At 27.5% G+C, this 23,646-nt stretch overlaps 1 protein-coding gene across 7 annotated transcripts in view; it reads right to left on the bottom strand.

Annotated features, from left to right (window-relative positions):
* plecb (plectin b) overlaps positions 1 to 23,646 on the bottom strand; it is a 133,388-nt gene that overhangs the window by 32,659 nt on the left and 77,083 nt on the right. For 5 of the 7 annotated variants that reach the window (XM_087805172.1, XM_087805173.1, XM_087805167.1 and 2 more), the window contains exons 4-9: positions 20,614 to 20,691; positions 20,442 to 20,546; positions 17,775 to 17,941; positions 14,606 to 14,721; positions 14,447 to 14,547; positions 12,990 to 13,109 (exon numbers count right to left, since the gene is read on the bottom strand). In XM_087805172.1, the coding sequence (XP_087661298.1) occupies positions 12,990 to 13,109; positions 14,447 to 14,547; positions 14,606 to 14,721; positions 17,775 to 17,941; positions 20,442 to 20,546; positions 20,614 to 20,691 (687 nt within the window). The remainder of the gene's footprint in view (positions 1 to 12,989; positions 13,110 to 14,446; positions 14,548 to 14,605; positions 14,722 to 17,774; positions 17,942 to 20,441; positions 20,547 to 20,613; positions 20,692 to 23,646) is intronic. The other 2 variants (XM_087805168.1, XM_087805171.1) reach the window with 1 other exon arrangement.

Below are 23,646 nucleotides of genomic sequence, written 5' to 3'. Positions count from 1 at the left end.
GAAAATGGTTTGATTATAGTTTAAAATTGTTTGATTATAGTTTAAAATTGTTTGATTACAGTTGAAAATTGTTTGATTATAGTTGAAAATTGTTTGATTATAGTTGAAAATTGTTTGATTATAGTTGAAAATTGTTTGATTATAGTGTAAAATTGTTTGATTATAGTTTAAAATTGTTTGATTACAGTTGAAAATTGTTTGCTTATAGTTGAAAATTGTTTGATTATAGTTGAAAATGGTTTGATTACAGTTGAAAATGGTTTGATTATAGTTGAAAATTGTTTGATTACAGTTGAAAATTGTTTGATTATAGTTGAAAATTGTTTGATTACAGTTGAAAATTGTTTGATTACAGTTGAAAATTGTTTGATTACAGTTGAAAATTGTTTGATTACAGTTGAAAATTGTTTGATTACAGTTGAAAATTGTTTGATTACAGTTGAAAATTGTTTGATTATAGTTGAAAATTGTTTGATTACAGTTGAAAATTGTTTGATTACAGTTGAAAATTGTTTGATTACAGTTGAAAATTGTTTGATTATAGTTGAAAATTGTTTGATTACAGTTGAAAATTGTTTGATTATAGTTGAAAAATGTTTGATTATAGTTGAAAATTGTTTGATTATAGTTGAAAATTGTTTGATTATAGTTGAAAATTGTTTGATTATAGTTGAAAATTGTTTGATTACAGTTGAAAATTGTTTGATTACAGTTGAAAATTGTTTGATTATAGATGAAAATTGTTTGATTATAGTTGAAAATTGTTTGATTACAGTTGAAAATTGTTTGATTACAGTTGAAAATTGTTTAATTATAGTTGAAAATTGTTTGATTACAGTTGAAAATTGTTTGATTATAGTTGAAAATTGTTTGATTACAGTTGAAAATTGTTTGATTACAGTTGAAAATTGTTTGATTATAGTTGAAAATTGTTTGATTACAGTTGAAAATTGTTTGATTATAGTTGAAAATTGTTTGATTATAGTTGAAAATTGTTTGATTACAGTTGAAAATTGTTTGATTATAGTTGAAAATTGTTTGATTATAGTTAAAAATTGTTTGATTACAGTTGAAAATTGTTTGATTATAGTTGAAAATTGTTTGATTATAGTTGAAAATTGTTTGATTACAGTTGAAAATTGTTTGATTACAGTTGAAAATTGTTTGATTACAGTTGAAAATTGTTTGATTACAGTTGAAAATTGTTTGATTATAGTTGAAAATTGTTTGATTACAGTTGAAAATTGTTTGATTATAGTTGAAAATGGTTTGATTATAGTTAAAATTGTTTGATTATAGTTTAAAATGGTTTGATTACAGTTGAAAATTGTTTGATTATAGTTGAAAATGGTTTGATTACAGTTGAAAATTGTTTGACTATAGTTGAAAATTGTTTGATTACAGTTGAAAATTGTTTGATTACAGTTGAAAATTGTTTGATTACAGTTGAAAATTGTTTGATTATAGTTGAAAATTGTTTGATTACAGTTGAAAATTGTTTGATTACAGTTGAAAATTGTTTGATTATAGTTGAAAATTGTTTGATTACAGTTGAAAATTGTTTGATTATAGTTGAAAATTGTTTGATTATAGTTGAAAATTGTTTGATTACAGTTGAAAATTGTTTGATTACAGTTGAAAATTGTTTGATTATAGTTGAAAATTGTTTGATTATAGTTGAAAATTGTTTGATTACAGTTGAAAATTGTTTGATTACAGTTGAAAATTGTTTGATTACAGTTGAAAATTGTTTGATTACAGTTGAAAATTGTTTGATTATAGTTGAAAATTGTTTGATTACAGTTGAAAATTGTTTGATTATAGTTGAAAATGGTTTGATTATAGTTAAAATTGTTTGATTATAGTTTAAAATGGTTTGATTACAGTTGAAAATTGTTTGATTATAGTTGAAAATTGTTCGATTACAGTTGAAAATGGTTTGATTACAGTTGAAAATTGTTTGACTATAGTTGAAAATTGTTTGATTACAGTTGAAAATTGTTTGATTACAGTTGAAAATTGTTTGATTACAGTTGAAAATTGTTTGATTATAGTTGAAAATTGTTTGATTACAGTTGAAAATTGTTTGATTATAGTTGAAAATTGTTTGATTACAGTTGAAAATTGTTTGATTACAGTTGAAAATTGTTTGATTATAGTTGAAAATTGTTTGATTATAGTTGAAAATTGTTTGATTACAGTTGAAAATTGTTTGATTATAGTTGAAAATTGTTTGATTATAGTTGAAAATTGTTTGATTACAGTTTAAAATTGTTTGATTACAGTTGAAAATTGTTTGATTACAGTTGAAAATTGTTTGATTATAGTTGAAAATTGTTTGATTATAGTTGAAAATTGTTTGATTATAGTTGAAAATTGTTCGATTATAGTTGAAAATTGTTTGATTACAGTTTAAAATTGTTTGATTACAGTTTAAAATTGTTTGATTATAGTTTAAAATTGTTTGATTATAGTTTAAAATTGTTTGATTATAGTTTAAAATTATTTGATTACAGTTTAAAATTGTTTGATTATAGTTGAAAATGGTTTGATTATAGTTAAAATTGTTTGATTATAGTTGAAAATGGTTTAATTATAGTTGAAAATGGTTTGATTACAGTTGAAAATTGTTTGATTATAGTTGAAAATTGTTTGATTATAGTTGAAAATTGTTTGATTACAGTTGAAAATTGTTTGATTACAGTTGAAAATTGTTTGATTACAGTTGAAAATTGTTTGATTATAGTTGAAAATAGTTTGATTATAGTTGAAAATTGTTTGATTACAGTTGAAAATTGTTTGATTACAGTTGAAAATTGTTTGATTACAGTTGAAAATTGTTTGATTATAGTTGAAAATTGTTTGATTACAGTTGAAAATTGTTTGATTATAGTTTAAAATTGTTTGATTATAGTTGAAAATTGTTTGATTACAGTTGAAAATTGTTTGATTATAGTTGAAAATGGTTTGATTAGAGTTGAAAATTGTTTGATTATAGTTGAAAATGGTTTGATTATAGTTGAAAATGGTTTGATTATAGTTTAAAATTGTTTGATTATAGTTTAAAATTGTTTGATTACAGTTGAAAATTGTTTGATTATAGTTGAAAATTGTTTGATTATAGTTGAAAATTGTTTGATTACAGTTGAAAATTGTTTGATTATAGTTTAAAATTGTTTGATTATAGTTGAAAATTGTTTGATTACAGTTGAAAATTGTTTGCTTACAGTTTAAAATTGTTTGATTATAGTTGAAAATTGTTTGATTACAGTTGAAAATTGTTTGATTACAGTTGAAAATTGTTTGATTATAGTTGAAAATTGTTTGATTATAGTTGAAAATGGTTTGATTACAGTTGAAAATTGTTTGATTATAGTTGAAAATTGTTTGATTACAGTTGAAAATTGTTTGATTACAGTTGAAAATTGTTTGATTATAGTTGAAAATTGTTTGATTACAGTTGAAAATTGTTTGATTACAGTTGAAAATTGTTTGATTACAGTTGAAAATTGTTTGATTATAGTTGAAAATTGTTTGATTACAGTTGAAAATTGTTTGATTATAGTTGAAAATTGTTTGATTATAGTTGAAAATTGTTTGATTACAGTTGAAAATTGTTTGATTATAGTTGAAAATTTTTTTTACAGTTGAAAATTGTTTGATTATAGTTGAAAATTGTTTGATTACAGTTGAAAATTGTTTGATTATAGTTGAAAATTGTTTGATTACAGTTGAAAATTGTTTGATTATAGTTTGATATTGTTTGATTAAAGTTGAAAATTGTTTGATTACAGTTGAAAATTGTTTGATTACAGTTGAAAATTGTTTGATTATAGTTGAAAATTGTTTGATTATAGTTGAAAATTGTTTGATTACAGTTTAAAATTGTTTGATTATAGTTGAAAATTGTTTGATTATAGTTGAAAATTGTTTGATTACAGTTGAAAATTGTTTGATTATAGATGGAAATTGTTTGATTAAAGTTGAAAATTGTTTGATTACAGTTGAAAATTGTTTGATTATAGTTGAAAATGGTTTGATTATAGTTAAAATTGTTTGATTATAGTTAAAATTGTTTGATTATAGTTTAAAATGGTTTGATTACAGTTGAAAATTGTTTGATTATAGTTGAAAATGGTTTGATTACAGTTGAAAATTGTTTGACTATAGTTGAAAATTGTTTGATTACAGTTGAAAATTGTTTGATTACAGTTGAAAATTGTTTGATTACAGTTGAAAATTGTTTGATTATAGTTGAAAATTGTTTGATTACAGTTGAAAATTGTTTGATTACAGTTGAAAATTGTTTGATTATAGTTGAAAATTGTTTGATTACAGTTGAAAATTGTTTGATTATAGTTGAAAATTGTTTGATTATAGTTGAAAATTGTTTGATTACAGTTGAAAATTGTTTGATTACAGTTGAAAATTGTTTGATTACAGTTGAAAATTGTTTGATTACAGTTGAAAATTGTTTGATTATAGTTGAAAATTGTTTGATTACAGTTGAAAATTGTTTGATTATAGTTTAAAATTGTTTGATTATAGTTGAAAATTGTTTGATTACAGTTGAAAATTGTTTGATTACAGTTGAAAATTGTTTGATTACAGTTGAAAATTGTTTGATTATAGTTGAAAATAGTTTGATTATAGTTGAAAATTGTTTGATTACAGTTGAAAATTGTTTGATTACAGTTGAAAATTGTTTGATTACAGTTGAAAATTGTTTGATTATAGTTGAAAATTGTTTGATTACAGTTGAAAATTGTTTGATTATAGTTTAAAATTGTTTGATTATAGTTGAAAATTGTTTGATTACAGTTGAAAATTGTTTGATTATAGTTGAAAATGGTTTGATTAGAGTTGAAAATTGTTTGATTATAGTTGAAAATGGTTTGATTATAGTTGAAAATGGTTTGATTATAGTTTAAAATTGTTTGATTATAGTTTAAAATTGTTTGATTACAGTTGAAAATTGTTTGATTATAGTTGAAAATTGTTTGATTATAGTTGAAAATTGTTTGATTACAGTTGAAAATTGTTTGATTATAGTTTAAAATTGTTTGATTATAGTTGAAAATTGTTTGATTACAGTTGAAAATTGTTTGCTTACAGTTTAAAATTGTTTGATTATAGTTGAAAATTGTTTGATTACAGTTGAAAATTGTTTGATTACAGTTGAAAATTGTTTGATTATAGTTGAAAATTGTTTGATTATAGTTGAAAATGGTTTGATTACAGTTGAAAATTGTTTGATTATAGTTGAAAATTGTTTGATTACAGTTGAAAATTGTTTGATTACAGTTGAAAATTGTTTGATTATAGTTGAAAATTGTTTGATTACAGTTGAAAATTGTTTGATTACAGTTGAAAATTGTTTGATTACAGTTGAAAATTGTTTGATTATAGTTGAAAATTGTTTGATTACAGTTGAAAATTGTTTGATTATAGTTGAAAATTGTTTGATTATAGTTGAAAATTGTTTGATTACAGTTGAAAATTGTTTGATTATAGTTGAAAATTTTTTTTACAGTTGAAAATTGTTTGATTATAGTTGAAAATTGTTTGATTACAGTTGAAAATTGTTTGATTATAGTTGAAAATTGTTTGATTACAGTTGAAAATTGTTTGATTATAGTTTGATATTGTTTGATTAAAGTTGAAAATTGTTTGATTACAGTTGAAAATTGTTTGATTACAGTTGAAAATTGTTTGATTATAGTTGAAAATTGTTTGATTATAGTTGAAAATTGTTTGATTACAGTTTAAAATTGTTTGATTATAGTTGAAAATTGTTTGATTATAGTTGAAAATTGTTTGATTACAGTTGAAAATTGTTTGATTATAGATGGAAATTGTTTGATTAAAGTTGAAAATTGTTTGATTACAGTTGAAAATTGTTTGATTATAGTTGAAAATGGTTTGATTATAGTTAAAATTGTTTGATTATAGTTAAAATTGTTTGATTATAGTTTAAAATGGTTTGATTACAGTTGAAAATTGTTTGATTATAGTTGAAAATGGTTTGATTACAGTTGAAAATTGTTTGACTATAGTTGAAAATTGTTTGATTACAGTTGAAAATTGTTTGATTACAGTTGAAAATTGTTTGATTACAGTTGAAAATTGTTTGATTATAGTTGAAAATTGTTTGATTACAGTTGAAAATTGTTTGATTACAGTTGAAAATTGTTTGATTATAGTTGAAAATTGTTTGATTACAGTTGAAAATTGTTTGATTATAGTTGAAAATTGTTTGATTATAGTTGAAAATTGTTTGATTACAGTTGAAAATTGTTTGATTACAGTTGAAAATTGTTTGATTACAGTTGAAAATTGTTTGATTACAGTTGAAAATTGTTTGATTATAGTTGAAAATTGTTTGATTACAGTTGAAAATTGTTTGATTATAGTTGAAAATGGTTTGATTATAGTTAAAATTGTTTGATTATAGTTTAAAATGGTTTGATTACAGTTGAAAATTGTTTGATTATAGTTGAAAATTGTTCGATTACAGTTGAAAATGGTTTGATTACAGTTGAAAATTGTTTGACTATAGTTGAAAATTGTTTGATTACAGTTGAAAATTGTTTGATTACAGTTGAAAATTGTTTGATTACAGTTGAAAATTGTTTGATTATAGTTGAAAATTGTTTGATTACAGTTGAAAATTGTTTGATTATAGTTGAAAATTGTTTGATTACAGTTGAAAATTGTTTGATTACAGTTGAAAATTGTTTGATTATAGTTGAAAATTGTTTGATTATAGTTGAAAATTGTTTGATTACAGTTGAAAATTGTTTGATTATAGTTGAAAATTGTTTGATTATAGTTGAAAATTGTTTGATTACAGTTGAAAATTGTTTGATTACAGTTGAAAATTGTTTGATTACAGTTGAAAATTGTTTGATTATAGTTGAAAATTGTTTGATTACAGTTGAAAATTGTTTGATTATAGTTGAAAATGGTTTGATTATAGTTAAAATTGTTTGATTATAGTTTAAAATGGTTTGATTACAGTTGAAAATTGTTTGATTATAGTTGAAAATTGTTCGATTACAGTTGAAAATGGTTTGATTACAGTTGAAAATTGTTTGACTATAGTTGAAAATTGTTTGATTACAGTTGAAAATTGTTTGATTACAGTTGAAAATTGTTTGATTACAGTTGAAAATTGTTTGATTATAGTTGAAAATTGTTTGATTACAGTTGAAAATTGTTTGATTATAGTTGAAAATTGTTTGATTACAGTTGAAAATTGTTTGATTACAGTTGAAAATTGTTTGATTATAGTTGAAAATTGTTTGATTATAGTTGAAAATTGTTTGATTACAGTTGAAAATTGTTTGATTATAGTTGAAAATTGTTTGATTATAGTTGAAAATTGTTTGATTACAGTTTAAAATTGTTTGATTACAGTTGAAAATTGTTTGATTACAGTTGAAAATTGTTTGATTATAGTTGAAAATTGTTTGATTATAGTTGAAAATTGTTTGATTATAGTTGAAAATTGTTCGATTATAGTTGAAAATTGTTTGATTACAGTTTAAAATTGTTTGATTACAGTTTAAAATTGTTTGATTATAGTTTAAAATTGTTTGATTATAGTTTAAAATTGTTTGATTATAGTTTAAAATTATTTGATTACAGTTTAAAATTGTTTGATTATAGTTGAAAATGGTTTGATTATAGTTAAAATTGTTTGATTATAGTTGAAAATGGTTTAATTATAGTTGAAAATGGTTTGATTACAGTTGAAAATTGTTTGATTATAGTTGAAAATTGTTTGATTATAGTTGAAAATTGTTTGATTACAGTTGAAAATTGTTTGATTACAGTTGAAAATTGTTTGATTACAGTTGAAAATTGTTTGATTATAGTTGAAAATAGTTTGATTATAGTTGAAAATTGTTTGATTACAGTTGAAAATTGTTTGATTACAGTTGAAAATTGTTTGATTACAGTTGAAAATTGTTTGATTATAGTTGAAAATTGTTTGATTACAGTTGAAAATTGTTTGATTATAGTTTAAAATTGTTTGATTATAGTTGAAAATTGTTTGATTACAGTTGAAAATTGTTTGATTATAGTTGAAAATGGTTTGATTAGAGTTGAAAATTGTTTGATTATAGTTGAAAATGGTTTGATTATAGTTGAAAATGGTTTGATTATAGTTTAAAATTGTTTGATTATAGTTTAAAATTGTTTGATTACAGTTGAAAATTGTTTGATTATAGTTGAAAATTGTTTGATTATAGTTGAAAATTGTTTGATTACAGTTGAAAATTGTTTGATTATAGTTTAAAATTGTTTGATTATAGTTGAAAATTGTTTGATTACAGTTGAAAATTGTTTGCTTACAGTTTAAAATTGTTTGATTATAGTTGAAAATTGTTTGATTACAGTTGAAAATTGTTTGATTACAGTTGAAAATTGTTTGATTATAGTTGAAAATGGTTTGATTATAGTTAAAATTGTTTGATTATAGTTAAAATTGTTTGATTATAGTTTAAAATGGTTTGATTACAGTTGAAAATTGTTTGATTATAGTTGAAAATGGTTTGATTACAGTTGAAAATTGTTTGACTATAGTTGAAAATTGTTTGATTACAGTTGAAAATTGTTTGATTACAGTTGAAAATTGTTTGATTACAGTTGAAAATTGTTTGATTATAGTTGAAAATTGTTTGATTACAGTTGAAAATTGTTTGATTACAGTTGAAAATTGTTTGATTATAGTTGAAAATTGTTTGATTACAGTTGAAAATTGTTTGATTATAGTTGAAAATTGTTTGATTATAGTTGAAAATTGTTTGATTACAGTTGAAAATTGTTTGATTACAGTTGAAAATTGTTTGATTACAGTTGAAAATTGTTTGATTACAGTTGAAAATTGTTTGATTATAGTTGAAAATTGTTTGATTACAGTTGAAAATTGTTTGATTATAGTTGAAAATGGTTTGATTATAGTTAAAATTGTTTGATTATAGTTTAAAATGGTTTGATTACAGTTGAAAATTGTTTGATTATAGTTGAAAATTGTTCGATTACAGTTGAAAATGGTTTGATTACAGTTGAAAATTGTTTGACTATAGTTGAAAATTGTTTGATTACAGTTGAAAATTGTTTGATTACAGTTGAAAATTGTTTGATTACAGTTGAAAATTGTTTGATTATAGTTGAAAATTGTTTGATTACAGTTGAAAATTGTTTGATTATAGTTGAAAATTGTTTGATTACAGTTGAAAATTGTTTGATTACAGTTGAAAATTGTTTGATTATAGTTGAAAATTGTTTGATTATAGTTGAAAATTGTTTGATTACAGTTGAAAATTGTTTGATTATAGTTGAAAATTGTTTGATTATAGTTGAAAATTGTTTGATTACAGTTGAAAATTGTTTGATTACAGTTGAAAATTGTTTGATTACAGTTGAAAATTGTTTGATTATAGTTGAAAATTGTTTGATTACAGTTGAAAATTGTTTGATTATAGTTGAAAATGGTTTGATTATAGTTAAAATTGTTTGATTATAGTTTAAAATGGTTTGATTACAGTTGAAAATTGTTTGATTATAGTTGAAAATTGTTCGATTACAGTTGAAAATGGTTTGATTACAGTTGAAAATTGTTTGACTATAGTTGAAAATTGTTTGATTACAGTTGAAAATTGTTTGATTACAGTTGAAAATTGTTTGATTACAGTTGAAAATTGTTTGATTATAGTTGAAAATTGTTTGATTACAGTTGAAAATTGTTTGATTATAGTTGAAAATTGTTTGATTACAGTTGAAAATTGTTTGATTACAGTTGAAAATTGTTTGATTATAGTTGAAAATTGTTTGATTATAGTTGAAAATTGTTTGATTACAGTTGAAAATTGTTTGATTATAGTTGAAAATTGTTTGATTATAGTTGAAAATTGTTTGATTACAGTTTAAAATTGTTTGATTACAGTTGAAAATTGTTTGATTACAGTTGAAAATTGTTTGATTATAGTTGAAAATTGTTTGATTATAGTTGAAAATTGTTTGATTATAGTTGAAAATTGTTCGATTATAGTTGAAAATTGTTTGATTACAGTTTAAAATTGTTTGATTACAGTTTAAAATTGTTTGATTATAGTTTAAAATTGTTTGATTATAGTTTAAAATTGTTTGATTATAGTTTAAAATTATTTGATTACAGTTTAAAATTGTTTGATTATAGTTGAAAATGGTTTGATTATAGTTAAAATTGTTTGATTATAGTTGAAAATGGTTTAATTATAGTTGAAAATGGTTTGATTACAGTTGAAAATTGTTTGATTATAGTTGAAAATTGTTTGATTATAGTTGAAAATTGTTTGATTACAGTTGAAAATTGTTTGATTACAGTTGAAAATTGTTTGATTACAGTTGAAAATTGTTTGATTATAGTTGAAAATAGTTTGATTATAGTTGAAAATTGTTTGATTACAGTTGAAAATTGTTTGATTACAGTTGAAAATTGTTTGATTACAGTTGAAAATTGTTTGATTATAGTTGAAAATTGTTTGATTACAGTTGAAAATTGTTTGATTATAGTTTAAAATTGTTTGATTATAGTTGAAAATTGTTTGATTACAGTTGAAAATTGTTTGATTATAGTTGAAAATGGTTTGATTAGAGTTGAAAATTGTTTGATTATAGTTGAAAATGGTTTGATTATAGTTGAAAATGGTTTGATTATAGTTTAAAATTGTTTGATTATAGTTTAAAATTGTTTGATTACAGTTGAAAATTGTTTGATTATAGTTGAAAATTGTTTGATTATAGTTGAAAATTGTTTGATTACAGTTGAAAATTGTTTGATTATAGTTTAAAATTGTTTGATTATAGTTGAAAATTGTTTGATTACAGTTGAAAATTGTTTGCTTACAGTTTAAAATTGTTTGATTATAGTTGAAAATTGTTTGATTACAGTTGAAAATTGTTTGATTACAGTTGAAAATTGTTTGATTATAGTTGAAAATTGTTTGATTATAGTTGAAAATGGTTTGATTACAGTTGAAAATTGTTTGATTATAGTTGAAAATTGTTTGATTACAGTTGAAAATTGTTTGATTACAGTTGAAAATTGTTTGATTATAGTTGAAAATTGTTTGATTACAGTTGAAAATTGTTTGATTACAGTTGAAAATTGTTTGATTACAGTTGAAAATTGTTTGATTATAGTTGAAAATTGTTTGATTACAGTTGAAAATTGTTTGATTATAGTTGAAAATTGTTTGATTATAGTTGAAAATTGTTTGATTACAGTTGAAAATTGTTTGATTATAGTTGAAAATTTTTTTTACAGTTGAAAATTGTTTGATTATAGTTGAAAATTGTTTGATTACAGTTGAAAATTGTTTGATTATAGTTGAAAATTGTTTGATTACAGTTGAAAATTGTTTGATTATAGTTTGATATTGTTTGATTAAAGTTGAAAATTGTTTGATTACAGTTGAAAATTGTTTGATTACAGTTGAAAATTGTTTGATTATAGTTGAAAATTGTTTGATTATAGTTGAAAATTGTTTGATTACAGTTTAAAATTGTTTGATTATAGTTGAAAATTGTTTGATTATAGTTGAAAATTGTTTGATTACAGTTGAAAATTGTTTGATTATAGATGGAAATTGTTTGATTAAAGTTGAAAATTGTTTGATTACAGTTGAAAATTGTTTGATTATAGTTGAAAATTGTTTGATTATAGTTGAAAATTGTTTGATTACAGTTGAAAATTGTTTGATTATAGTACGAAATTGTTTGATTAAAGTTGAAAATTGTTTGATTACAGTTTACAATTTGTTTGATTACAGTTGAAAATTGTTTGATTATAGTTGAAAATTGTTTGATTACAGTTGAAAATTGTTTGATTATAGTTGAAAATTGTTTGATTACAGTTGAAAATTGTTTGATTATAGTTGAAAATTGTTTGATTACAGTTGAAAAGTGTTTGATTATAGTTGAAAATTGTTTGATTACAGTTGAAAATTGTTTGATTATAGTTTAAAATTGTTTGATTATAGTTGAAAATTGTTTGATTACAGTTGAAAATTGTTTGATTATAGTTGAAAATGGTTTGATTACAGTTGAAAATTGTTTGATTATAGTTGAAAATGGTTTGATTATAGTTGAAAATGGTTTGATTATAGTTTAAAATTGTTTGATTACAGTTGAAAATTGTTTGATTATAGTTGAAAATTGTTTGATTATAGTTGAAAATTGTTTGATTACAGTTGAAAATTGTTTGATTATAGTTTAAAATTGTTTGATTATAGTTGAAAATTGTTTGATTACAGTTGAAAATTGTTTGATTACAGTTGAAAATTGTTTGATTATAGTTGAAAATTGTTTGATTATAGTTGAAAATTGTTTGATTACAGTTGAAAATTGTTTGATTACAGTTGAAAATTGTTTGATTATAGTTGAAAATTGTTTGATTACAGTTGAAAATTGTTTGATTATAGTTGAAAATTGTTTGATTACAGTTGAAAATTGTTTGATTATAGTTGAAAATTGTTTGATTACAGTTGAAAATTGTTTGATTATAGTTGAAAATGGTTTGATTACAGTTGAAAATTGTTTGATTATAGTTGAAAATTGTTTGATTATAGTTGAAAATGGTTTGATTACAGTTGAAAATTGTTTGATTATAGTTGAAAATTGTTTGATTATAGTTGAAAATGGTTTGATTACAGTTGAAAATTGTTTGATTATAGTTTAAAATTGTTTGATTATAGTTTAAAATTGTTTGATTACAGTTGAAAATTGTTTGATTATAGTTGAAAATTGTTTGATTATAGTTGAAAATTGTTTGATTACAGTTGAAAATTGTTTGATTATAGTGTAAAATTGTTTGATTATAGTCATATTATTGTATAATAACTTACAGCTACTGAAATTCTATTGAGTTAAATAAAGATAAATAGGTACACATATACTGTATAGTTATAAACATAAACCAAAGAAAAGTTGGACTTTACCTCGATCTCCTTGTAGCTTCCAGGGAACCTTCTGTCCTCGAAGATCATGACATGTTTGCGGATCCACTGCAGAAGAATTGTCACCAGCTCGTAATACTCCTGCCAGCGCCGCTCCAGCTCCTGAACACAACAACACAATGTTTCACAACAACAACACAACGACACTCGTCTTCAGCCGCTTTTCGCCCTGTTGGACAAATCACTCTCACACAAAACTAAACTAGATTAACTCGAGACAATCCAGCACTTGTGTGAGGAGGGGGAGACGAGGGGGGAGTGGAACAGAAAGTGAATAGATGAGGGTTTTTTCTCACGTTATACAGACTTTAAATTCACAGTTTAAAACTATTTTAGTGTGAAAAATAATATACATAAGGATGAAAATGATGTAAGAAATTCAATTTTTTTAAAGAGAGAGTTTTTAGACAACTTGACTTGTGTATCTATATATACACGCTTGTGTCTTCAACTCTTTGTGTTTTAAAAATGGAAATAGAGAAGTTGAAAATAGTTTGATTATAGTTGAAAATAGTTTGATTATAGTTGAAAATTGTTAGATTATAGTTGAAAATTGTTTGATTATAGTTGAAAATTGTTTGATTATAGTTGAATATTGTTAGATTATAGTTGACAATTATTAGATTATAGTTGAAAATTGTTTGATTATAGTTGAAAATTGTTTGATTATAGTTGAAAATTGTTAGATTATAGTTGAAAATTATTAGATTATAGTTGAAAATTGTTTGATTATAGTTGAAAATTTTATGATTATAGTTGAAAATTGTTTGATTATAGATGAAAATTGTTTGATTACAGTTGAAAATTGTTTGATTATAGTTGAATATTGTTAGATTATAGTTGAAAATTGTTTGATTATAGTTGAAAATTGTTAGATTATAGTTGAAAATTGTTTGATTATAGTTGAAAATTGTTTGATTATAGTTGAATATTGTTAGATTATAGTTGAAAATTATTAGATTATAGTTGAAAATTGTTTGATTATAGTTGACAATTGTTAGATTATAGTTGAAAATGATTAGATTATAGTTGAAAATTGTTTGATTATAGTTGAAAATTGTTAGATTATAGTTGAAAATTGTTTGATTATAGTTGATATAGTTTGATTTTAATCCAGAATTTGTTTTGTTACAGCTCATTTATATTATTGTATAATAACATACATTTTCCTGAAATTGATTGAGTTAAGAAATTAATTAATAAATAAATATAATCTCGTATGAAAAACGCAACTTTTTATAAACGTATTTCAAATGGAAATAAAAGATATAGAAATAAACGTCTGTTCTTTGACATCTTTTGACTATTTCCAACTTCTACAAAATACTATCATGAAATAAAACGATGTCTCAGCATGTGTTCAAAAGACGTGCCACGTGTGCGACCACGACTACGAACGATCACACAAATCTTGTCAGCGGTGTTTTTCAAAAACTCACACTCGCTCTGCTGTCCTGGACGTCGGCTCGAGGCATGACGTCGTACAGGGACGACACGTACGTGATGATGGACTTCTCGTCAGGGTGAGGAACGTCCACGTCTGTGTGGGAGATGGTGTTAGAAGATACAAAGACATGTTCTTCATGTTTTCTCGTAACCTTCGGGGTCAAGCAGACGAGTCACGCCCAGGTCTTTCTCAGCCACGTTGAAGGCCTGTTCCAGGTTCTCCAGGTTGCTCTGCTGGTACACTCTGCCCATGTCGATCAGTCTTGGACTAGAAGAAAAAAAGAAAATGAGTAAATCAAAATTCCATTAGATAAATTTCGACACACTTGCATAATTTTTTTGGAAGAGATTTGTGGGAAACTGTGTTTTAGTGACACCTTCTACTCTTTTGGTTAAATTAATACAAAACTGAAAACAAAAATATGTCCAAACATCAGTCATTTTAGCTGCTGGAGTCCACTGTATCCTCTCGTCCTCAGGCGGTGCCAGGATCTGGCATGATTGCATTGTTTCTTTAGCTGCGGAGGACATAACGACTACTGCCGTTTGGCTGCGAGAAGTTTAAGTTGCAACACAAAAATAAACAAACACTGATTTTTTTATTTTATTTTTTGCATTTTAATTGTAATAAAAAATAAAAAAAGAATTTTTATTTTTATCTTATCCACACGGTATCAAAGATAATATACATTATATAATCCCGCACCCAAATAAGTATATACTCTTTGCTGTTGAATATTGATACAGTAACATGAAAATATATATATGTATCGTTCTATATTTATTTTTGTTGGTTTATCAATAAATAATTTACAATTGTGCTCATTTTATTATTGATGATAATTATTTTGTTATTTTTGTATATTATTATATTTGATTGTATATTTATATTTGTTTAACTATTATTGTTTTTGTTGTTTTTCAATGTGTTATAGTTGAAAATTGTTTGATTACAGTTGAAAATTGTTTGGTTACAGTTGAAAATTGTTGTTTATAGTTGGAAATTGTTTGATTATAGTTAAAATTGTTTGATTATAGTTGAAAATTGTTTGATTACAGTTGAAAATTGTTTGATTATAGTTGAAAATTGTTTGATTATAGTTTAAATTGTTTGAGTATAGTTGAAAAAGGTTTGTTATATTTTAAATTGTTTGATTACAGTTGAAAATTGTTGTTTATAGTTGAAAATTGTTTGATTATAGTTAAAATTGCTTGATTCCAGTTGAAAATTGTTTGATTATAGTTAAAAATGGTTTGATTATAGTTGAAAATTGTTTGTTTATAGTTGAAAATTGTTTTATTATAGTTGAAAATTGTTTGATTATAGTTGGAAATTGTTTGTTTATAGTTGAAAATTGTTTGATTATAGTTGAATGTGTGTTTGTGTGGTCATTATTGTGAGACAAGCAACACACATTTCCTCAATCTCTTCAGAATAAAGACATGAAGTGACTTCTCTTAAACATAAACTATAAACATAAACTGCCGTCAACTAATGTTTTAGTTTCAAGACAAAGCAAACACTGAAGACGAACACGACGAGTCAGCACAAATCCTCCTACACTCTGGCGTCCGTGTTCGACCCGTAAACCAGTGACGACGCTCCCACAGAAAAGCGCATCTTGGGTTGTTTTCCAGAAACTCCTGGAGAACTCCATCCATGCGACGGCGCCTCGCTACTGGACCGGTGTCCTCCAGAGCAGCTGGAGCCAAGACCGGAATCCCGGGAAGCGTCCTCTGAAGGTATGTCCTCACAAACCATGACCACGTGTCTAGTAAATCCAAGATTCTTCTTCCTCGGCTTCTTCCTCGCACCGAACATTCTGGACGTTTCCAAAAAGTCCCACCAGTCCCACAAATAAAGGATCTCCGACGTTCTTTCCCTCACGTTACACCTGAAGTGGTTCCCGGGTCAGATCTACTGCAGAGTCCTGCACCCCCCCACACACAACACACCCCTAAACCTGCGGTGACGCCTCAGGTGTCTCCGAGCAACGATCCAGGCACACGCAGCTGCAGCAACAAAGCTTCTTTCCTTTCAAAGATCAACCCTCTATTGAAGCTACGAAAGAAGAAGCCTCGACAATGGAGGGACGGCGGATGAATCATCATGAGATACAAACACGCCGCACATTCCCATGAAGCTTAAACGCTCCGAGGTGGACCAGAGAAGGGCTTTGTCGTGTTTGGATGTAAACAGTGTCTTCCATGAAAGTAGGCTCAAAGTAATCTGCACTTTTATTCACTGAGTCAGGCTGTAATTACAGTTATTTATAATGTTTTGGAGTCAAATTTGTTTTATTTTTATCTTTAAAAATTCTCAAAATATCTTTCTTGGCTTCATTATCTCTGCATTTTTATATTTGTGAATACAATAAAAACACGTTTAAGAGACATTATTAACAGTTATTTTTGAAAGTTTTATAGTCAATTTTGTTTTATTTTCCATCTTTAAAAAAAATCTCTAAAAACTTTTTTTGGCTTCATTCACTCTGAATTTTTATATTTTCCATACAATATTAAAAGATTTTATTGAGTCGGAGATTGATAACAGTTATTTAAACAGTTTTTAGGTCAATTTTGTTTTATTGTTAGCTTTAAAAATCCTCTTAAAGAAGCTTTTTCGGCATCATTCACTCTAAAAAATATAAATTTTGTTTACAAAATTATAAAAATTCAGTGAGTCAGACATTATTAACAGTTATTTAAACAGTTTTGAAGTCAATTTAAATTTTTTGGATGCTTTTAAAATTCTCTAAAAAAGCTGTTCTTGGCTTCATTCTCTCTAAATTTTAAGATTTTTTTTTCGATATAAATATTTCTTTATTGAGTCAGACAATATTGTGAACAGACATAAGTCAAGTTTCTTTAAAATATTCTTTAAGAAATCCTCTAATAGAAGCTTTTTTGGCCTTATTCACTCTGAAATATTATGTTTTTGTATACAAAATTAATATTTTTTAGTGAGTCAGAAATTATTTACAGTTATTTAGAAAATGTAAAAGTCAATTTCGTTTTTTGATGCTTTAGAAATCTTCTAAAACCTTTTTTTTTTACCTTATTCACTCTGCATTTTTATATTTTTGTATCGATATAAATATGTATTTAGTGAAGCAGACATTATTTACAGTTATTTAAACAGTTTTGAAGTCAATTTTGTTTATAATATGCTTTAAAAACCGTCTAAAAGAAGCTTTTTTGGCTTCATTCACTATGAATTTTTATACTTTTGTATACAAAATGACTATTTTTTAGTGAGTCATACATTATTTACAGTTATTTAAACAGCTGTGAAGAATCAAAGGCTTGCATGAGACTCACTAGTGCTTGTGGATGACGGCGTTGAAGAGTCGGCCGTCTCTCCAGCTGGTGCTGAAGTTGTCGCAGCGGACGCCCTGGTAACCGTCGCTCATCCTCTGCGACCAGAGCAGCAGCTTCTCCTTCGCCGTCATGTCCTCGGACTGACCGTTGATCTGGATGTCGGAGATCTGAGGAGAGACCGGACACGTTAACCCACAGAACTTGTGTGTGTGTGACTATACTGTTGAAGAGGAGAAATTCATGAGTGGAAACCAGAAGATTTGATCGCACCGGAATCAAGAATCACCAAGAAATAATGTTTTCATTGGAGTTTAATCAGTCGAGTTTAATCAGTTTTTCAATAACTTTTTCTGCTGGTAAATACTAGTGATATGATGTTCCAAATACACAGACCTCAGATAATTATTTTAATATCCATTAAAAATAACATTTTAATGGAAAAAAAGGCAAAAGCAGAAGTGAACCCAGTGATCCAATACAACTTTTTTTCCATTAATTAATGATTTAATACCTTGAAAATTATATATAAAATATCCATATTGTGGGAGTCCAAAAATACTGGGCCGGGGGCCTGGTACCAGACCATGAGGCATTTAACACCAGGCCACATAAAAAGTAAAAAACAATTTAATTTCTGTTCTATTGATTTTTAATGTCTGAAAGGTTCGTTATTTTTTTTTTTTAAGTGTATTTATGTCTGAAGTAACTTAAGCCTGTGACTCTTGACACGACAATATACTTGTCAAGTTTACTAAAGAAATAACAAATTTTTAAATTATTTAATACCTTGAAAATTATATATAAAAGTGTCCGTACGTCCATATTGTGGGAGTCCAAAAATAATTAATTAATTGATTCATTAATTGTTAATCTTTGTATCCTTTTTCCTTTGTATTATATATACTTGCCTTTGTTCTTTTTATTTGCACTTTGTTCCTTTTCTAATGAAACTATATTCTAACTGGAAACCCAATTTCCCTGAAGGAGATCCTATCCATCCATTCATCCATTCATCTCTCTCTCCATCCATCCATCCATCCATCCATCCATCCATCCAATTGTGGGTAGGGGGCCCGTTACCAGTCCATGAGGCATTTAATTTCTGTCCAATTGATTATTTCTGTCTGAAAGGTGTTTTATAGGTGTATTTTTGTCTGGAGTAACTGAAGCGAGTCTTGACACGTCAAGATACTTTTTTTGGTAAAATTTACTGAGGAAATAACTAATATAAACGAGTCATAAATAAAGTCTATATGTCACCAGCCCTTCTGCTGATTCTTCTGGTTTTTAATCCAACGGTGGAATCGTTGAAATAATAGACATGAAACTGGTTATAAAAGGTTCAGGGTTGAATCGTGTCACTAGATCCTCTTGCAACAAAGCTCCGGGTCATGAACCATCTGATGTTGCAGGGTGTGGTCTCTATTGTTGTGGATGCCAGGAGACTCAGGCAGAGTCTTGGCGAACCCACGACTCGTACATACCATTGGGAGCGACTCCTATCTCGACAGTTTTCATTATTAGAGGAAGAATTGGATAAAGTGTTTCAATCTGAGAGGAATTTCCCCAAGACAAGTCCAGAGTGATTGGTATGGAGCTATTACTGTTGCTAAAGCTTTGTAAATGCGTGGAAGGATTTGCAAAGATATACGTGTATCTGCATAGTGTCCACGAATGCGTAATTGATTAACAAATGCGTAAGTCGATTTACGAATGCGTAAGTCGATTTACGAATAGGTAACTGGATTTACGAATGCGTAACCCGATTTACGAATGTGTAACTGTATTAACAAATGCGTAACTCGATTTACGAATGCGTAACTGTATTAACAAATGCGTAACTCGATTTACGAATGCGTAACTGTATTAACAAATGCGTAACCCGATTTACGAATGCGTAACTGTATTAACAAATGCGTAACTTGATTTACGAATGCGTAACTGTATTAACAAATGCGTAACCCGATTTACGAATGCGTAACTGTATTAACAAATGCGTAACTCGATTTACGAATGCGTAACTGTATTAACAAATGCGTAACCCGATTTACGAATGCGTAACTGTATTAACAAATGCGTAACTCGATTTACGAATGCGTAACTCGATTTACGAATACATAACTGGATTAACAAATGCGTATTTCAATTTACGAATCCATATTTAGTTTTACGAATGCGTTACTTTATTTGTAAAAGTGTAATTCAGAATAAGTAAATTCTATTATTTATTCTATTAATGCTGATATTTTTACGCATGACTTTTGCAATAGTCCTGCACGGAGGCGTCTCTGCCCACTACTGGTGTGACGGTGTCATAGCAGCAGATGCATTTGTTTGCAAAAGTCACGTGCACAAAAATAGTAGGTTTTTCTGTTCTTTTGAACTTGTACAAAGTTTAAGATCCTTGACTTGTCAGTTCTTATAGATCTGAGCAATTACTTATTCTAGATTGAGACACATTTACAAATCGAGTCACACATTTGTGAATCCAGTTACACATGTGGATCAGATAAACGTATACATTTGCAAATCCTTTCACGCGTTTACAAAGCTTTAGCAACAGTAATATCCCCAAAGATTGGTTCCAATGATTCGGGAACAGGCAGCCGAGAGTCAGACGATTCCAGAGTCGAAGGGAGTAATAAATCAATGGAACACAACACTGACAGACGAGGAGACCTGGAAGTGGAGGATTATGGTCCATATTAACCCCAGGGTGAGTTTGGGGTTCCCGTCTGCGATGTCGTCGTTCCGGATGTTGACCAGCTTGACCTGGAATAAAAGGGTAGATTTGAAGGGTCTCCTGAGGAAAAGACGAGTCACTTTATTTCAATTCTACCTGCCGGTGCTTGAGGAAGTCCAGCGCTATCTTCACATTCTGCAGTTTGTGGAATCTCATACGGCCTTTTTCTCTGGGCTGGAACGAAAGGAAACAAGAGTTATTCGATAACTATTTTTTCAAACGAGTGAAAGTCGGTCACGAGACAAATGTGATGTGAAGACAGTGAACCACTTCCTGTTCACCAAACTATAATCTCAGTGTGATGATACAAATGATATATTAAAAGTATATTTTAAAAATAAAAAAAGCATGATTTAAATGTAATGCTTGACAAAGTGTTGGGATCAACTCTTAAAGGGCACCTAATGTGAAAACCTCTTGACTTACTCACATGTTGTAAATGTTGAAGTCGTCCTCTTCAAAATGCAGTAGTTCATATACCATGACGTTGCTCCGTTTTGAAGTTATTACTTAATAAAGTTGTCTCCTGTCTGAAAACTTGCCAAACGAGTATACGGTTTAAATTAAACATTCTGACATCACTCTGGTGCAGGTGTCCTCCCCTAGAAGCCCTAAATCAGTTAAGTACCTACATGTTAATCGTGAAACAAAATAAATATTTATGTAAACATGGTGAGAGTAACTTGTGCCTTTAGGTGTTTTTGTAATGTGTACATTAAGCAGCAAAACTTCTTTTATTATTCGTTTTCAATGTACAAAACGGGAGTTTCAGGGCTGAGTTTGAAATTTACGTGAGTCCTTGAATACAACTCGTGTTTTTGTGACCAATCAGAGCAGAGTGGGCGTGGTTGCTTGGATGAGACTTCTTCTCAGCCAAAACAGCGTATTTTAAGTGGGCGCGGCTTAAGCGATTTTCTAATGTAAATATTATTTTTATCTTTATTGAATGAGAGTTTTGTGCAAAAAGAAACTGATGAGTACAATAGAGGTCCTAGAACAATTTAAGACACACTTAAATCAGTACATTAGGTGCCCTTTAAGGAGGTCACGGATTCTACTTTTGAGCATTCATTCGTGATGATTTGAACAAGTTTGATCATGTAGATTCAAGTTTTTAATGAGCAAAGTCAAGGAAAAAAATAAATAAAATGATGTCAAAATGACTAAAGAGATGGAAGTAAAGAAAGTGCCTTCGTCATGGAGGCTTTGCAGACGTGCACGGCCGAACCACTCAGAAGCCATTGGTGAGCGATGATGATGATGGAAAATGAAAAGTGGCTGATTTAAAAATAACGACCACCACTCACCAACCGGAGGCTCCTGACCATGTCCCTCTCCCTCAGCTGGCCCCGGCAGGAGCCCAGCAGAGAGAGGAGGTGAAGGCCAGAGGACAAGAACACACAGTGCAAAAACAAAGGAGAAATAGAAGAAGAAAAGGAAAGTCTTGGATCAGAAGAAGCACCTCAAGCCAGAGTTAATATGTGAAGCAGAAATGCACAATATTGACAATAAATCAGTCGTTAATTCTGTAAATACTTTCATGAGGTTCTGAAGAGAAAATAAATTAAAAAATCTTCTGCCGAACAATGAACTTCTCAAATCAGGACGAAGCTAATCCTTAGCATATTTAGCTTATTTGTATAATCAACTTCACCAATGTGCTTTAACTTCAAGACATACTCAACCAAATGCGGAAGTACAAATGAAAATGGACCTTAAAGTGCGGTTGAAGTGGTAACGATTCTAATTGGAAAATGTTTTAGTTTTGTGTTCCAGCCAGTAAGGGGGGTTATAGATTGGCTAAAAAGAAACAAAAGTTGACGTAATCAAGACCATTCCAGGGCTGATGCATTGTCTCATTTTGCATAAGAAATGTTAAGTAGCATCAAATAACGCCCCACATCCCTTAAAAAAACAAAGGAAAACAGCATTATATTCAATAAAGTATTGCAATGTATTGATTTATATTAATATTTTTGGGCAGTTTGAATCAAAGTCATGATCCAGAAACGTTCATACACAAGCCCAAACTGGACAAAGTATAGGAGGAAAAAAATGAGTATTTAGGTGTTTTCTTTGTTTTTTCAAAATTGCATCTGACTCCGCAGAAGCCTATTATTTAACTAAAGTACTGTAACTTAGAAACCTTCCATTACACATAAGATTCTTTGTTGCCTGATATCATTGTTTTGACTTCATCTGCGTATTTCAGTGAACCAATGTCGGAATGGAAAGGTACATTTTTCTAGAGAAAATTAAAGTATTTTGACTTGGTTCCTATAGATGATTCAAAAGGACTTTATGGAACATACAGCGAGCTGCCTTTTTATTCTTCCAGATATCGTGAGGATCAGAACCATCAGACTTATTACGCGTGAAAGATGTTTGGAATGTAAATATAGTAAAAGCTGTGCAGTTATATTGTTTTATATAGAGTCTGAGAAAAATACAAATCAAATTGTGCACTTCTCTAAGGGCACTGCTTTACATTGCACGTTAAGATAGTGCACTTACTTGCCGAGTGCGCAAATGTTGACCGTGTAGTACTGTCTCAAATCAAACTCTGCTGCTACACACTTACAGGAAATGACTCAACAACTTCTTCTTCTACTACTCTTTAAAACTGATTGTAACCAGTTGTTGAAACACTATCAGACACTTGACAACACTTTTCTCCAATAGAAACAAGTTATTAAGTTGTGTTTCTTTGTGTTATTATTGTTGTTGTTTTGTGGTACAATGAGCGTTTTCTAGTAGCTTCAGTTTAGCTTCATCTACGTCACTAAGATGGCATATCGATCCACACTCAATTTTTTGGCCATTTGAGCGTGCTCATTGTGCACTACATTTTCGCACACTGCTCATTGGGACACACGTGTGTACTCAAAATATTAGGTGTAATCTGGACACATCTGAAGTCTTTTATATCCATATGCATATTTTCACAGACACTATCATACATTTTTCATCAGCACAGACTTGTATAATAGTTCCCTACGTGTAAATCATATCAATGCTGTAGAAAACAACATTAAAAATGACACTAAATGTGTCGTCATCAACCCGAGTGTGCGTTAAATATTCCATAACCATCATTTATGACGATTACAAAACTAGTTTCGTGGACCT

This window comes from Callionymus lyra, chromosome 13 (assembly GCF_982586985.1).
Source record: "Callionymus lyra chromosome 13, fCalLyr1.hap1.1, whole genome shotgun sequence".
Taxonomy (NCBI): Eukaryota; Metazoa; Chordata; class Actinopteri; order Syngnathiformes; family Callionymidae; genus Callionymus; species Callionymus lyra.
Note: the sequence above shows the minus strand (reverse complement) of the source record. Positions and strands in the feature narration are given on the sequence as shown.